Raw genomic sequence first — 17,246 nt, 5'->3', positions numbered from 1 at the left:
ATGTAGTTTATTCTATTCCTTTTGTTACTGGATTTTTTTCCTATTCATGTCTTTACTTTCAAGTCGATCCGCGCATAATGTTACATAATAATTAGTAATGTAAGGATTAAAGCAACACCGGGAGAGCCGTTTGTGACTCAAAAGAGCTGGCTCTCATTCTCTAAAATGTGTCGGAATTCCCATCTCTACAAGTCAACTCCGGTAAGAGACGTCACCGAATTTTCAAATTCTTTGACATGAAACTTATTTTTAAAGTAACAGAAATAGTTACTCTCCCTTGTATCTAGTTATGTTTTCTATAGAGTAATTCGGTTACTTAATCAGTTACTCTTTTGGAAAAAGGGGTAATTACAATTACTTGTTTTAAGTAAAATGCCAAAAACTGTTGATGAGTGCAAAGGGCTACCAGTTTGATGTGATTTTTTTAAAGGGGAATTGTTTATTTAGCACCTCCCGGTGATAAAATGTCACGTCTTGTTTATTTGTGACGCCCTTAATCACAAACAGTCTCAAAGGGCTGCACAGACCACAGATTATTGCAAACCACAGACAATTATGACACCATCCCCTGATCTAAAACCTACATGAGGGCAAGGAAAAACTCAAAAACCTCAACATGAGGAAAACGAAAAAACCTTGAGAAGGGACCGCATATGAGGTAATCTCCCTTCCAGGATGACCAGGCTGCAATGGATGTTGCATTAACAAATAATACACAGATATTGTCAACATAAAATATGTTATTCATATGCTATAGAACAGAAGTGTGTTTTTTGCCTTGATTTAAACATTTTCACTGAGGTTGCAGATCGAATCTCAGGACGAAGAGCATTCCGCTGCACCGGGGCCCGAATGGCGAAGGCTCTCGAAGCCCAACTTCATTCATTAAAAAAGACAATAGAGTTAGATAATAGGCAAAAATATACTGACTGTCTTATAAATGTACATTATTTTCAAATATTGGAAGGGAGAAAAATTTGCTTTTACAAAAGCTTCACTTAGAAGGAGCTGACAAGACTTGTCTGCTATCTTACTGCTACCTTCTGAAATGCTGGGGAAAAATGAGAAGAAAATAATAGGGTTTGGTCATATTGAGTCTCTATAGTTTGTATATTAGTACTTTTAAATAATTCTTCAGTACATTTTTCACTTTTTTTACATTTTTCTTAATTTGTACGTTTTGCTACTTTATCACACTAAACAGTCCTTATTTTAGGTTTCAGTCCTTTTGATAATTTACACTAGTTTTTAAAATGTATTTCATTTGTTTGGAGAGTTTTAACTTTTTTTAATTGTACTATTTTCAAAACCGTTCTTTGTTTCTCTATCTTGTGGCCCCTGGGCAAAAAAGTGTTTGACGCCCATGGCTGAAGCCATCTGAGGTGTTTCAGAAAATGTCTAGTGAAAGGAACATTAATTAAATTTCAACATTTTTGTAAAGTTCGTGTGTTTCTTTACATAAAAAAACACATAACACCTTGGTTATTTATAGCACAGGATGGTGTCCTATAAGTGGGCTGGCCCACTTGATATCTACCGATGGCAGCTATGGCGCACAAAATGACATTATTTTGCTGTACATGAAGAAATGGGGGAAATGTGCATTTTCAATGATTCTACAGGACACTAGTGAGAAGACAAAGCTTTAATAACATAAAAGGGGAACCACTGACTTGCACCAAGCACGATAGCAACAAAATAAAGTTGAAAAAGAGTCCAAGTTCCTCCCGTTCTAAACAAGTAAGAGAAAAAGTCCTTCACGATCAGGCGTCGTCTGGCTTATCCGCAGGCGGTCCGCAAGGTTGAAGCATCTTCTCCATCAGGTTGAAGCGGACCCGAGCCTTGCTCTCGTTCTCAGCCACTGAGAAGTAGTTGAGCAGATCAAAGTGGCCCATGTAGGAGCAATGCGAGTCCCTGTGCTGATTCACGAGCCATTCCCACTTGCTGGTGTCGGCGTGGCCGGTTCCGATGTACTTGGACTGGAGATGCTCCAGCTGGCTGTGGATGTTGTAGCGGTCCGTCATCCTGTAAAGAGATCATACCATTGCATTTGTTAATGACACTTTTAGGATTTAGCCAATTTGTGCCTGCCAACCAAATGATATAGAATGGAAAATAAGTTAATTTGTGTAAACATGCTTATTTTATTTACCAAACTAAACACCACAAACAATTCTTACAGAAATGTTCTTAGTTCTTTCCCCACTTGCAGTCAATTTAGTGTGGCTTATTAAACATAGCTGAGCAAAATTTTTCCGACGTCATCTTAATTTGCAATCTACAATGACGTAATCGTCTGCTACCAGTGACTGAGACGATCAGGTGACATGCTCATACGTCCTTGTGGAGACGTCCTACCAATGCCTATTTCGATCTCCTACAGAGAGTACTTACAATTATCGTTTGGATTTAATCTTGTTCGACTCTTTCACCACTTCAAAATACCATTTTATGACGTAGCTTTTAAGCCTGTTTTTTTTGCGGTATCTTTTTGGCATGCTGTTTGTTGACTACGGTAATCCCGCACTGTTATGTATGCATGCATGCATACATGTCAACCCTCGTTAAGTCAAGTCATGATTATCATAATAGCCCTTGTGAATTTCCCTACGAGGATGAATATAGTATTAATCTATCTATCTATCTATCTATATCTATCTTAACCACAAACAATCTCAAAGGGCTACACAGACCACAGATTATTAAAAACCAGACTATTATGACACCCTCCCCTGATCTAAAACCTACATGGGGACAAGGAAAACTCAAAAACCTCAACATGAGGAAAATGAAGAAACCTTGTGAAAGACATGAGGCTATCCCCCTTTCACGATGACCAGGCTGCAACGGATGTTACAATAATAAATAGTACACAGATATTGTCAACATGAAATACAAGTTATTCATATGCTATAGAATAGAAGTGTGTTTTAAGCTTAGATTTAAACTTCTCCACTGAGGTTGCAGATCGAATCTCAGCGGGAAGAGCACTCCATAGCACCGGGACCCGAATGTTGAACGCTCTCGAACCTGCGGAACTCTTCTGAGCTCTTGGCATCACTAGTATCACGAGCAAACGCGAGTTTCAGTGCTGCTAATTTTACTTGATTAGAAAGAAATCAAAATTTGTTGTCAGATTTGCCAAATATAGGACAGATCGGCAAGGTAAGGCTTCTCGACAGAACACCGTGTAAGAGCCGAGATTCGTAAAACGATATTGGTCTTTTTAAATTTGTATTTCTTTACAAGTATTATACGGCGTGCACGATTTAAAATGATCAAAACACTTAGGAAATATGGAGGTATGCTAATGCCAACAAAGCTAACTATGCTAATGGTAACTAAATAGAAAAACGGCAGTAGTGAAGGAAGCATAGCATCCTAACCAAGCGTGATTGAATTCTGTTCACGAAACCAATGTACTGTTATTACTTTTACAACCGAACATAGTAAGAAAATCAAAAATTGTACTTACGTAGAGATTGTTAGAGGCTACCTCGACTATATTGGATACTGTGCTAACTTTTGTCGTGTTCGTCTGGAAAATGATCCGACTCGAAACAAGTGACAATTTTTTTTTTTTGCATTTTTTTTTCTACTATTGTCTTGAATCCAAAATAGAAAAAAACATACTTTTTAAACATGATAATAACAACAAAACTCCACAAAACACTTGATGGTGAATTATAAAGTTAGATGTCACGAATACAGTTTCAGATATAATTGCACTTGTGTCCGGGTAAACGCCCCCCGCTTGGAAATTACGCGTTTTTTAAATTATTTACTTATATTTTTTTCAGTTTTAAATGATTCCTTTTCCAAAACTCCCCCTTTAAACATTTCTCAATTAATTTATGGAAAAACATACTGAAATTGAGACCACTTCAAAATTTAACGTTTTAAGTGCGCATGCTATTTCAATCATTTTTTAAAGGGACAGTGAGTTTTATTTCGCGTTTTATTTAGTGATTCAACTAAAAAGCAAAACAATTAAACTATCATATAAACATTTATTTCATTTAAATATTAGTAGGTTCGGAAAAGTCATATAATTTACTAACCCTAACATGTGCCTCACATTATAATTCTTGTTTTGTTTTTTGTTCTATTGAAGATTCTTCGGTAGATGGTTTGTAAAAGACAACCAAGTGTGTGTGTGTATGTGTCATGATTCAAGTGTATTACATGTCAAAAACGGTGAATATAATTTACTTAAAGTTGTGTGTAGCCACCCTCCAGAATTAGTAAAAAGATTTTACATCCTTTTTTTCAGGACATAATTATCTACAAACATAATTGGTGCTCCAAAAAACAAAAGAGTTTTGAAAGGAATAAACTTAGCTCTTTAATTTGATTGGTTTGATTTTAACCAATAATTTTAGTAACCACCCAACTATGAGCTACAATACGGTAAGGAAAATATCTCCATGAGGAGAAATTCAGGGTTCTCGTACTCTGTGCTTGAGATGGCACCACCACAAGTGTATTCAGTTGTACTTTGTAGATAGATAAAAAAATTGCCCACCCGTTTTCACTGTAAAATTTAGCATTGTTTGTGATAATATGAGGGATGCAGAATTGTTCAACTGTCGGAGAACCTTGCAATACACTGTCTACATTTAATACGTAGTGCAGTAACACTCCATGAATTAACTACAGTTGAGTTACTAAATGATATTAATAAGTGTTCCAATACTCGTTATCGAGAAAAGAAATAGCTTTCCAAAAACGCATTTCTTTGTAACATAATAGTTCCAACACTGCTTATTCAATGACTGGTTAACACGTCTGCCTCATAGTTCAGAGGTCCCAGGTTCAAATCCAGCTACTGCCTTCCCTGTGTGGAGATTGCATCTACTTCCCGTGCCTGAGTGGGTCTATTGTTGAGTCAAAAGTGTCCCTAGGAATGAGTTTGTGAGTGAATAGTTGCCTGTGTTTGTGTGCCCTGTGATTAGCTGGTAACCAGTCCAGGGTGTCCCCTTCCCATTGCCCAAACCTGCCTGGAACGGGCACCAGCACCTCCATAACCCCCGTGAGGATAACCGTCCCAAGATGAATGAATGAATTCCCAGTCGATGTCTTGCCTAAACAATATATCAGCATCTTCCTCTCATTAAAATTAAAAAAGCAATTATCAAGAGTGTCAAATTCTGATGCATGTAACACTCGAATGCACCCTGTCAACTGAAGATGAGTACTCTTATGTCGCCACGGAAACCGTCTCCAAGAAGACGGCGACCGTATCCGTCACGCTGCAGCTGCATTGAGATGTCACATGGGATGTGTACCACATACCAAATGTACACCTCTCTGAGAAGTATGAATCGTATGAAACTATACCACCTTGTAATTTTCTTTGTTGTGGAATTGCTGTCAGTGGTAACGTTCCTCACTTTCCTGGCTTTCCAGACGAATGGGTGTGATTATAACCCCTGATAGGATCAATAAAACGAGGGGAGCGAAATAGTACAACCGCGTCGCTCCACGAGGCCGCTAAAAGCTTCTTCTTATCATCATCATTATCTTTTCCGCAGGAGATTAAAGGACACCAACGAGCCTCCCAAGCATGTGTCATCCGAATCGGTGCAATCTGTCTGGATGCTGCGCGGCGTTAAAATAGACTCCCGGGAGGAGCTCGCTTCGTCATTATCGATTGGCTGTTTGTAACACTGCTCTGTGGAAAACATACAAATGGGGAAAAAATAGAGAAAACTGATGAAATACCTTATTGCATTTGAACAGGAAGTTCTAAAAGCATTCTTTTGGTACATCCAGGCTAGAAGTAAGATCTTGGGCACGGGCCTGAACCCGACCAAAATCCGAAACGAATTTCGGGTTGCCACTGGAATGCTCTTCCACTCCTCTGTGACAACTTGACCGAACGAGTAGTTATTTTGGATATTGTGCTTCTCGACCTTCCGCTTGAGGATGCCTCCAAGATGTTCTATTTGATTTGTTTGTTGATTTTAATGATTCAAAACGTTCTGTGATGAACAAGCAATTCCAGAATGTATTTGTGTATGTATGTATATATATATATATATATATATATATATATATATATATATATATATATATATATATATATATATATATATTTTTTTTTTTTTTTTTTTTTCTGACCTCTTGGAAAAAGTAAAAATCTTCTGAGAGACTAATCTAGACCAATGAGATGGCCAGTGATGAGTGACAACCATGGGAGGAATGTAGCGTGCAGGTGTATAGCATACATTTTTTTTCTATTATCATTAAGTCGGGCCGGTCAGGCTTCTCTCTGGCTGTTTTTTTCTTTCCCCTTTGTGGAGGATCTACACAGCATGCACTTACTTTAATTTAAGTAATTATTTAAATAAAGATAATGCTTATCAAACTATCAGTTTAATTCAAATTCACCAAATACCCCAAAATGTTTCTCTTCGGTGTTGGGGTAAAAGACATGCGGCTTTCTCCTTCCACCTCCCTTACGTCAGACGTAATTTCTGCTTTTTCCAATAACTTACAAGCTTTACAAACCTTCTTTCTGATTTTTGGCCAAATCTTTCACTATTTGCAGCTGGTAATGTGCAGAATTTAATTTCCTTTTCGGTGCCATTTTGTTCAGTTTAGTTTTCGTTCGCTGCATGTCGCCAAGATGAAGTAAGCTTAGCCGTAGTAAATCTTTGTGTTTACTTTGGCGGTAAATTAAGGCTTCGGGTTCTTTTTGAGCTCGTTTATCAAATCAAGTTAAACCGTCGCGTTCGGGCGGGTTCGGATTTATAAATCTGTGACTCGGTCGGGTTGGACTGAATATTTGAGACCCCATCTTACCTTGAATCCAGGCTTACGGAAATAGTATTCCTCTTTCTGTCTATCACTTAATGGGCATAAGATATTCAACATTTTGGGATTTTATCATTACTTTGAAATTCTGCAACTTCGAGAGATTTATTTGTGGTTGTTTTTGTTGTTGTTGTGGTAAGTTCAACTTTTGAGCTTTTGTTGCAGTCTTCAAATCAGGGGTCTCAAATTTAATTTTCTAGCGTGCCACCAGAGCTAGGGTCTGGGTGTGGTGGGGGCAAATTGGGTTTTCCAAAAGAAAATCTCTGATAAACATTCCACTGTCGTCAAATACAGTGATCCATCGTTTATTGCGGGGGGTTGGGTTCCAAAATGAACTAGGAAAAATAATTACCATACAATCAAATACTCTACAATGCAATGAAATCAAAGAACAAAACCTTCTTATAGGCCCACACATTCCTTTAATAAATAAGAATACTGTACAGACGCCACCCTACTTATGAACTTACTTTGTTTGTAAGTTGCTTCAGTGCTATATTTTGTATGTTTAAGGTTTATATAAGTATGTTTTAGGCTTGTATATGTAACCTGTATTGTTTTGTACTAAATAATAAACCATTCACAAAATAATATGCTCTATGAAGATAAATAAAGTGAAGTTTACTTACTTATGGAAGATGGGCTTCAAGAGGCCCTCCTCTTTGGTAGAAAGTGGGTGAAAAAAAGTGATCCAACCATTTTCTCAACCGCATTAAGCTTTCTTATTCCAGTTTTGTTTCAAAAGAAACGGCTCGCCTCTTCTTTACACTTTACACCAAGCATTTTGAATGGATGCAGGAGATATTAAACAACAAAAACAAGTTCTTAGTTCTTACTGTCCTCTACTCGGATAAAGGGGCAAATCTAACTTACAGCAATGTCCGGATATTTTTCGACATCCCTGAAAAAATGTTCGTATCTACCGTTTTACGTAAGTTGAATGGTCGTAAGTAGGGGAGCGTCTGTCTACTATAAAAATGTATTGATTTATGACAAATAACTGTCTTTGAGACTGGTACGCCCAGGGGTCAGCAAGATCTTTTATAAAAAGAGCCTTAACAGACTAAAAAAAAAACAAAAAACTAAAATATCTGGAGCCGCAAAAAAAAAAAATAAAAAACAAAAAAAAATAAACCTTATATAAAATAAAATATAAAAGATCTAATTTCAGACATACTTTATTGCCATTCTGGTACACATGTATACAAATTGAAATACATTCTATTGTCCTGATTGCCAATTTGGAGCACCTGCGGCGGCTTGATTGGCGCCAACAGCCCGGACAGCTGATTGGTGGACACTCCCTTTTTAAACCCCCGACTTCCTCTTGGTGACTGTCAGATCGTTGCGAACTGTTGCCTCCTGCTCAGTTAGCCTTCTCGTCCGACTCCGTTTGTGCTAAACCTTTTCCTGCCCGATCTCCGTCATTGACCTGTTTCTGGACCTGATTACGCCCGTTCTGCCACCTGGTACCTGACCTGTTTTGCCCCCCATCGCCTTTGATCTCCAACCCCGGCCAACGACTCACTACTCCCGCCTGTCTCCGTCCGACACGGAAGTGTCACTCCCACCTCGCTCGCTCCTGTTGTCCGCCAGTCCTCGGATCAAGCAAGCAAGCCTTACTTTCTCTCTCTTTTCAAAAAAAAATTGAGAAATGTGTGCTATTGAGTCCTGTGTCCGTTTCTTGTCTGTGACATCTACACAGTTTTCGCAAAGTATAAAATAGACAAATAGTGAATAAATCTTTTTAACAGATTTAAAAATATATATATTTCCTTCCCTCTACTTTTCCAGATTCCAAGCATTTTTGAAAAAGCCCTTCGAAGCCACTAGGGTGGCACTAAAGATCCACATATGGTTCTCGAGCCACAGGTTGCTGACCTCTGGTTTACCCAAACAGAACGCAGAATTTAATGCTCGATGCAAATCTGTGAAAATTAGAGTTAGAGCGGGGTTGCACAAAACTAGTTCAAAAAAAAAAGTAATTCCATTAGTAGTAAGAAAATAAAGTCAGTAATTAGACAATTTCCTCGGCAATTGTGAGAGTTGGGGCTGGATCTGGAAGATGTTAGCGTGTAACCGTTAGCATAAAGTTGTTGGCATGTAGTTGTTGGCACGTCAATAGCAATTAGGAGTTGCCTTTAGTGACAGTATAAAAAAAATCACATCTACAGTAATAACATAGTAATAACGGTGTTATTACACTGTGTAACCCAAAACATGGCACACGAATCCTGATCGGGCCGGAATTTTTGTTATATAAATCGTTTGGCTACTCTCAAAGCTCTGAGAGGACAAGTGAGACAAACTTTTGGGAGATAGGTATAACAATAATATTTTGGAGGAAAGTAATAGTTGGGCTGATTTACAGCACTAGTGGTAATGAGTCAGGCCTTGTGAAGTGTGAGTAAATATAATAATTCAGCAAATGAATAACTAATTAAATACATTTTCTTCTGACAATAAGATGTGTACAGTATATATATATATATATATATATATATATATATATATACAAGGATTAATATGACAAAAGAGAAATAAATCGTCAAAATGGGGTTCCCTCACTTTAAAATGTCATATTAAGGCAGGGCCTCAAACTATCATCCTGAGGGCCAAATGTTTTCAGGTTATTGCAGTAGTCGCTTTTAAAAAACTGAGCTATGAAATGAAGGTTACCGTTGACTCATTAAAGAAAGACAGCAGTTAAGCAGATGACGCAAATGCTTTAACGCCATGAAAATGAGAAATTAAATTGAAAAAGTAAAAATGGAACCGTAATGAGAAATGTTGCTCATCATCATCCTCATTGATACTTTCCTTCTCCCCTGTGTCTTTGAGTTATGTACAAAGGCCTGGTATCCAATTCCCATATCGTCCACCTAATTTATGGAAGCTCTAAAAAGAGCAACATTGTGGATACTTGGATGAATAAATCGGAACAATAAAAGCTTGCGAGTCAACCAATGCGATAAAATAAATTTGTGACTATATGCAAATGATTCCTTACGATTCCACGGAGAAAATGTCAAAATGTCTGTCTGCCAAAAAATCTGCCTCATAGCAAGAGATTTATGGGGCAAAGAAGAAAAAATGACTTTTGAGGGATTTAACGAACCGAAGGATTGTATAGACCCAGGTTAGCTTCCAGGCTAAACAAAAACTGTGACGAGAGACATGGCTATCGAGCTAAAACAAAACATGTCTATCTCGCTAGCTATATGACCCAAAAAACTCTGAATTCGAGATTAATTGAAATAAAGAATTGTGAGCCTCTGCTTAGAAAATACTGGTCTTTCAGTGAGTCCAAGAGCCAAGAAGAAATCCCTCTTTTTTTAAGATTTCTTCATTTTACACCTAACTTTTTTATTTTTACCTTTTTCTTGCCCTCATGTAGGTTTCTGATCAAGGGATGTTGTAAGGGGGGCCGTGCACCCTTTGAGATCTTTTAGGGCAATATAAATAAATATGACTTGACTTGCCCTGGTAAGTAAGCGCGCGCTTATTGCCTACCAAGCTGAATGGTTGCTTAATTACACGCTAGCTAGCAAGGTAGCAATCATACCCCAAATGATGCTACCAAGTAAACTCTGTATCAACCTAAAGAAATAACAACTAGCAGGCTAGATGTCGAGCTTGTTCCTGTTGTTATGTGTAATTTCCTATTTGAACATCCGTAAATGTAGGTGAAGACATAAAAGCCATTTTGTTTTATAGTAATAACAACAATAATGTATTGTATTTCGAAGCGCCTTTCAGGACACCCAAGGTCGCTGTACATGAGTAGGACACAACAATAAACGGGGAGTAAAACAAGCAAGTAAGAAACAGCCAATAAAACACATTATAGAAATAAGGGGCAGTGTGTGAGGCATGAGTGACACCAAATCAACTATTTTTATTCTGTCTGATACCTTTCTTTCTGGGCAGCACTGCGGCGCATGGGAACCTCCTGCGTGGGTTTAAATCCAGCTCCAGACTTCCTGTGCGGAGTTTGTATGTTCTCCCCGTGCTTGCGTGGGTTTCCTCCGGGCACTCCGGTTTCCTCCCACATTCCAAAAACGTGCATTTCAGTTGAATTGGCCGGTCCAAATTGTCCCTAGGTGTGAATGGGCGAGTGAGTTGTCTGTCCCCGTGTGCCCTGCGATTGGCTGGCAACCAGTTCAGGGTGTCCCCTGCCCACTGCCCGATGATTGCTGGGATGGGCTCCAGACCATCGGATCGTGGATGCAAGCACTGTTTTCTTTCTTAATAAAAACTGAGTAAAGCCATTGGGTCCTGTCTCGGTTCCTGGCTTGTGACACACCCTTTCTATCAATTTCTCCCCTTTTCTTCCCCCTTCTCCCCTCTATCCCCCTGTTTCCTCCTCTCTCCCACTCTCTCCCTTCCTTCCTTCCTTCCTTCCTTCCTTCCTTCCTTCCTTCCTTCCTTCCTTCCTTCTTTTTTTCCTTCCGTCCTTCCTTCCTTCAATCCTTCCTTCTTTCCTTCCTTCCTTCCTTCCTTCCTTCCTTCCTTCCTTCCTTCCTTCCTTCCTTCCTTCCTTCCTTCCGTCCTTCCTTCCTTCCTTCCTTCCTTCCTTTCTTCCTTTCTTCCTTTCTTCCTTTCTTCCTTCCTTTCTTCCTTTCTTCCTTCCTTCCTTCCTTCCTTCCTTCCTTCCTTCCTTCCTTCCTTCCTTCCTTTCTTCCTTCCTTCCTTCCTTCCTTCCCTCCCTCCTTTCTTACTTCCTTCCTGCCTTCCTACCTTCCTTCCTATCATCCTACATTCCTTTCCTTTCTTCCTTTCTTTCTTTTTTCCTTCTGTCCTTCCTATTTCATCTATTTAATCTACTGGTCTCTTGTGAGAATGTTTTTCTACCGTGTAGCCCCTTAGCTAAAATGAGTTTGACACCCCTACTCTAGCCTACAAAGGACACGTGTTTAGGCAGTTATTTTTTTTGTTTTAGAATGGGGGCAGCCGGAAATCAAATCAGATTACAAATGAAAGTCACCGGATAAATTGCATTGCCCTTCCTCAAATGGATTTGTTGTCATAAACTCATCTAGGGGCCTTTGTTGATAGATGGAAGAAGTAGAGACACTTTTTTGTTTTTTCTTCTCAGAACAAAGGCTCACAAACAAATGAAGCTTAGATTTGGAAAGAGGCAAGTTTGGTACACGGTCAAGGCAAAAGCGCCGCCTCATCCGTCATGTTGTCACTGACAGGGATTTAATTCTTTTTTTTTTAGATTTAGCTTTGTTTTTGTCAAGCAGGATGGCGGAAAAGTTCTTTATTTGTTGCTCTGGCAAAAACTGCAAGGGCCAATGCGAGTCTAATCTTCTGATCTTTTTGCCGAGGTCACATCTGCGTCCCAGCGAATACAAAATGGAGCAGTGGTGCATAGGGATGGCAAAGGTAAAATGTGAGATGATAAGCAGTAGGGGTGTGCGGATCGGTCCAAATATCGATACCAAACAAGTACTTCGATCAGATAGCTACTATTGTCCTGGAATCGATACTTCACCCATCCACCAAATTCATCAAAGTGCTGCTTGTATGTGAAGATAACAGAGTCCTTCTCTCTCTCTCAACCAGCTCCCTCAGCCTCTCTCTCAGTTTATAATTGATTGATTTTAGCCGCTCTCCCTACCAGGCCTGCTGCTGCATCTTTTTGCCTGCCAGGCAGAAGGGAGGGCCAAATCTATTGAAGGATTTTATACTGTACATTTGACTATAAAGGATTTTATACGATTTAAATACAAATTACATTTAATGCAAAAGATATTCACTGGCTGGGCTGTGGTGCAATGTCAGGGCACCCTGGTGGAAAATGTTGTTTACAGGAACGGAGGGAACGGGACCTAGGGCTGATAAGATAATCAGCACATCCAGACGCAGAAAGGCCCTGATGACGTAGAAACGCTCTGTGTTGTTTTGAGTATTCCAGACATCGTGACACCCTTTGACGAGATGGTGAAGCTCAGGGGGGGCTTCCTTGGCATGCCCATGGGAGGAGTTGGCACGCCATTTTGCGGGGATGAGATGGCTAATAGGAGAGAGCTAAAGGACTTGAGAAAAAGGCTTCCCACAGACTAAGACGGCACTAATTCGGCCGTTTTCGATGGAGTACACTTAGTTAACTTGTTAATGAAATTAAATCTGCCCCCGTGTGAAAATGTCGGCTTTCTTGTTCATCTTTTCCCTCAAGAGTGTGCATAAATTGTTGGGTGAATATAGGTTGTTTTTGGTTAATGGAGTCAGATAACTAATTCGAACAATTTGGTAAACGATACATTGTGATATTTAAATTCCAACACTATGCACACACCTGGTTCAGAAGCTAATCATTACAGGGGCAAACGGGAAGCATAGCGTGGTGTGATTTTTTTTTTCCAACAACGGAAAGTGGCCATGTCAGGCGTCATTTGTGGGCTAAAGTGGTCCGTGACGGTAGCAAATTTACGTAAACACCTAAAGAAAGGTTCACTAAATAGAGTGCTACGAGCTATAACTAAAAGGGCCTGTTTTTTACATTTCTTTGGTTTGACTCTCCTGACCTTTGTTCTGTAACAGTTGTTGTAAAGGACACATTTCATTGTTTATACTGGATGAATGAATGAATGAACGAACGAACGAACGAACGAACGAACGAACGAACGAACAAACGAACGAACGAACGAACAAACGAACGAACGAACGAACGAACGAACGAATGAATTAATGATTGAAGTGAAAAAACTAAAACAATGTGAACGTAACATCTCCGAAAAGGAATAGTAAGAAGCATATGCCTTTTTGATCCTGCCCCACCTCCTTAATAATTGTGTTTTTTCGCTTAAAATCCTGTTTATTTCAATTGAACAAACACCTCAAGAATATATATATTTACGGTACATAAGTTTTGTGGATGCACAGTCACTCCGTCATCATCATCATCATCTTTATTATCTCCAATTACAAAGTCATTATCATTACTGTCTCCATCCATTCTCAGTATAGATACTATATAATACTCTTATTATATAGTATCTATTAAAATAGCAATTCCTATTGGTGCTCATGGTGACAACTTACTGCTCTTTGGTGTGTGTTAAAGGTTTTTACATTATTATTATTTGCACTTTCTGAGTTTTTTTTTCAAAATGTAGTGCTATCGAAGGATAGTTGACATTGTCTTTTTTGTATACACATTTCTGTTTTTCTATTTGACTCTGGCTATTGTTCTGAAAAATGCATCCGTTTCCCGCAACGCTTATCCAATAGGGTTGTTGGGATGCTGGAGCCCATCCCAGCTATGTTCAAGCAGTGGGCAGGTGTTGGGTCTAAAATGACCACTGAAGTGTGGGAGAACTAAAAAATATTGGCTATCCTTAGACGGAAATTCAGGCAAAGACTTGTTTTGTACTTTTACAACTGCAGTTGGCGAAGGACTGAGAGGAGCGGGTAATTTACTCGCTGGCCAAACTCCTGGCTTTTTCTCCAGCCTGCCATTGTGTTTTTTTGAAACAAGAAGACATGGAATAGTACTGGTATGTTGTGACAAAAGGAGAAAGACAAAAGATAAAAGATCAAAGATCATCCGCCCCCCGCCCTGGAAAATTACCCACACCTTCAAACAAAGACAGGGAGACTAAGAGATGCCAAAAGGGAACATCAAACTGATTAGAAATACACACCTTGGATACATTTAAGCCTACTTTACAGCAGGGAACACCCTGAATTGGTTGACAGGCGGGAGAACATGCAAACTCTGCACAGGATGCCTGGTAGTTGGATTTGAACCCATGACCTGAGAACTGTGCTGCGGACGCGCTAACCACTCAGCTGCCATGTCGCTGTTCTGACACAATTGTAATGGAAATATTTATTCTATACTGTTTGATTGTAGTTATTGAATAAAAAATGAAACATTTTAGTGCCTAAAATCTTCGTGATGTGTTTATAGTAAATAGAAATTAACTCAATCTTTCAATGATAATAACATATTGGTATCGGTAATCGAATCTACCATGTATTTACTTGGATCGGATCAATCCTAAAATTCCCAGTATCGGCAAACCCTAATAACCAGCACTGGTCTTGCAGATCTCTGGCACATTTTATTTCATTTCTTTCATTTATAACGCATAAGACAATGTCTATTTTGTAAAATGCCCGTTAAGCTAAAGAGAGATGCCGACTTCGCTAGCTATAGGGCCGAAAAAACTCCTCCCTAGTGGGACATGTATTGAGCTGAATAATTTTTTAAGTAAGCACACAAGCTTACATGGCTATCAAGCTAAATATTATTGGATTATTTACACACTAACTAGCCAGCTAGCAATCATTTCCCAAAAGATACAAATGAGTGAAATAGCAATCAAATTAAAGTAGGTGTTTCCAACGTGATGTCCCCCAAGGACAGCTGAGGTGCACGCTGACCTGTTCTGACAATAGCTCATCAGTGCTGGGTCAATGTGATTTTCTAGTAATACTTTTTTTTTTTTTGTGGTTGACTGAGTCTGTTTACCTCTACTTCCAATTATTACCCTGGTATTAACATAGTATTAACACAGACACAACATAATAACATGATTTTTTTTTTTTTTTTTTTTTTTTTAAGAAATGGATATCGAACTGGGTGCCCTTTTGCTAATTAGTAACAAAAAGTCGCTCTCAGCTTGAAAAAGATATCCCTGACTTAAAGCATACGTGCCAAACTTTTGACATTAAAAATCGAATCCAATTTGTTGGTCACTGATTCTGCCAACAGGTGGGGCTGATCAGAAACAGTCTAAAATAGTATTTCATTTGTCTTTCGTATCAAGAAGGTAGCCATCTTCACAACAAATAGTAATTTTAAGTCTCAATTATTGATTTTGCGGTTCATTAATGGCACCGACTGCGAAATACCCAGGCTCCACCTGCAGAAAAGGCTCTTTATCGCCCCTATATATTCCATCATGCCTTTTCTAAGCCAATGGAAAGGGAAAAAGAGCTGAATGGGCAGACCCAGCCTCGTGGCTGGGTTTCGCCAGGCCTCCTGGCCGTGGAGCGGCCATGGATCCCGGCCTTTTTTGTCCTCATGGACACGAGGGGCAAAGACTCAGGACTCATGGAGCAAAGACTGGCACAGTCCTTTTTTGGTGTAAAAGGTCTTCCTGCTGTTCAAAGACCTCAGAATTGAAGGGCAGTGGTGGGTAACATTACTGATACTAGGGAAAAAATATTTTATCCTGAAAAAATCAGTATCACATACTACGATATGCATTGTATCACTTGTGGCTTTCATATTTTCTTGAAAAACAAACTACGTGGTGATAATTTAATTAGCTTTCGTGACATATTAAAGGCTCTTTGTCCTGGAAATGAATGGCATTTTGTATATGTTTGTATAAAAGAATGAATAACTAAATGGATTAAAAAAATGAATTGGTTTCTTCGAAAATTATTTAAAGTTTGCTACATAAATATATGAATGAATAATTCCGTAAAATCAGTTCATTTGAAATACATGAATGAATAAGACAATAAATTGTTTCAATAATATCGTCTGCTACCAATGACCGAGACCATCCAGATTAGAGCCAAAACGGGCAAGAAGAGATTGTGTCAGAGACCAGAACAAGCACTCGGATCCAATAGCGTCAGTTTTATAGTTTATTTGGACAAGGTTCGGTGGAGCAGGCTTGAGACGTCGGGTCTTGGTAGCAGAAAGCCTCTTTGGACGGAATGGCAGCTCCGTGGTGAAACGCGTGACGAGCAACGTAGCAGGTAAGTCGGTGGCCGGGGCGGGAGAGTAGATCGTAAACTTGTAACAGAAAAGGGTCAGGCAACGAGAAGCAGGCTTGGAATAGACAAAGGGATCGTGGGTACCTTGAATGTTGGAGGCTCACTCATGGAAACGAGGAGTACACTCGGACGTCCATCTCTGGACGCTGACAGCTTAAGTAGAAAGCTTCCACCAATCAGGAAGCACGCCAGCTGATTACCTCAGGTGGCTCCAGTTAGGTAATCACGACAGATTGGTCTTTTTAAAATAGAATACTCGTACGAAAATTGTAATACAATGAATTTATCAAAAACGTATAAAACATACAAGTTGACCGGTATGAATATGTGTCCAAATACTTTCTATGGGGAACAGTGACATGAGCATTTAAGCATGTTCAAGAAACATAATATTCTGTCTAACACTCTAAGATCAACATAAGCAATGAGTTGTCACTCTCCGCATAATCCCTGAACGTAATTATACGCCCAAGAAGACTCAGTTTCATGTTTGCGACATTTCTCTTTTGATGAGTCTCTCCTGGTGCATCCCATCATTTCACACCTGCACACATTGCCTCCAAAAGTCATTAAAGTCGCCGTCCCTGGGCTTTCACGCTTCCTGGTCTCCTACTTCCACAACATTTGTAGAGCCTGGCTTTATATGTGCAATAATTCTCCTTTGATTTCTTGGAAGTTGA

General features: G+C 39.2%; 1 protein-coding gene across 1 annotated transcript; it reads right to left on the bottom strand.

Moving 5' to 3' along the window:
• Positions 1–1,627: 1,627 nt before the first annotated feature.
• Positions 1,628–3,639, bottom strand: sf3b5 (splicing factor 3b, subunit 5). Its single transcript, XM_088351423.1, has 2 exons — positions 3,476–3,639; positions 1,628–2,025 (listed from the first exon to the last, which is right to left on the bottom strand). Exon 2 carries the CDS (start codon positions 2,022–2,024, stop codon positions 1,764–1,766), a length of 261 nt encoding a protein of 86 aa, XP_088207549.1. The 5' UTR covers position 2,025; positions 3,476–3,639; the 3' UTR covers positions 1,628–1,763.
• Positions 3,640–17,246: the final 13,607 nt, after the last annotated feature.

The sequence above is a fragment of the Urocampus carinirostris genome, chromosome 13 (assembly GCF_059441175.1).
Source record: "Urocampus carinirostris isolate Australia breed hairy pipefish chromosome 13, RoL_Ucar_1.0, whole genome shotgun sequence".
NCBI classification, from domain to species: Eukaryota; Metazoa; Chordata; class Actinopteri; order Syngnathiformes; family Syngnathidae; genus Urocampus; species Urocampus carinirostris.
Note: the sequence above shows the minus strand (reverse complement) of the source record. Positions and strands in the feature narration are given on the sequence as shown.

Coding starts and splice junctions, on each gene's coding strand:
- sf3b5 (XM_088351423.1), bottom strand. CDS start 2,024: ATGACGGACCGCTACAACATCCACAGCCAGCTGGAGCATCTCCAGTCC.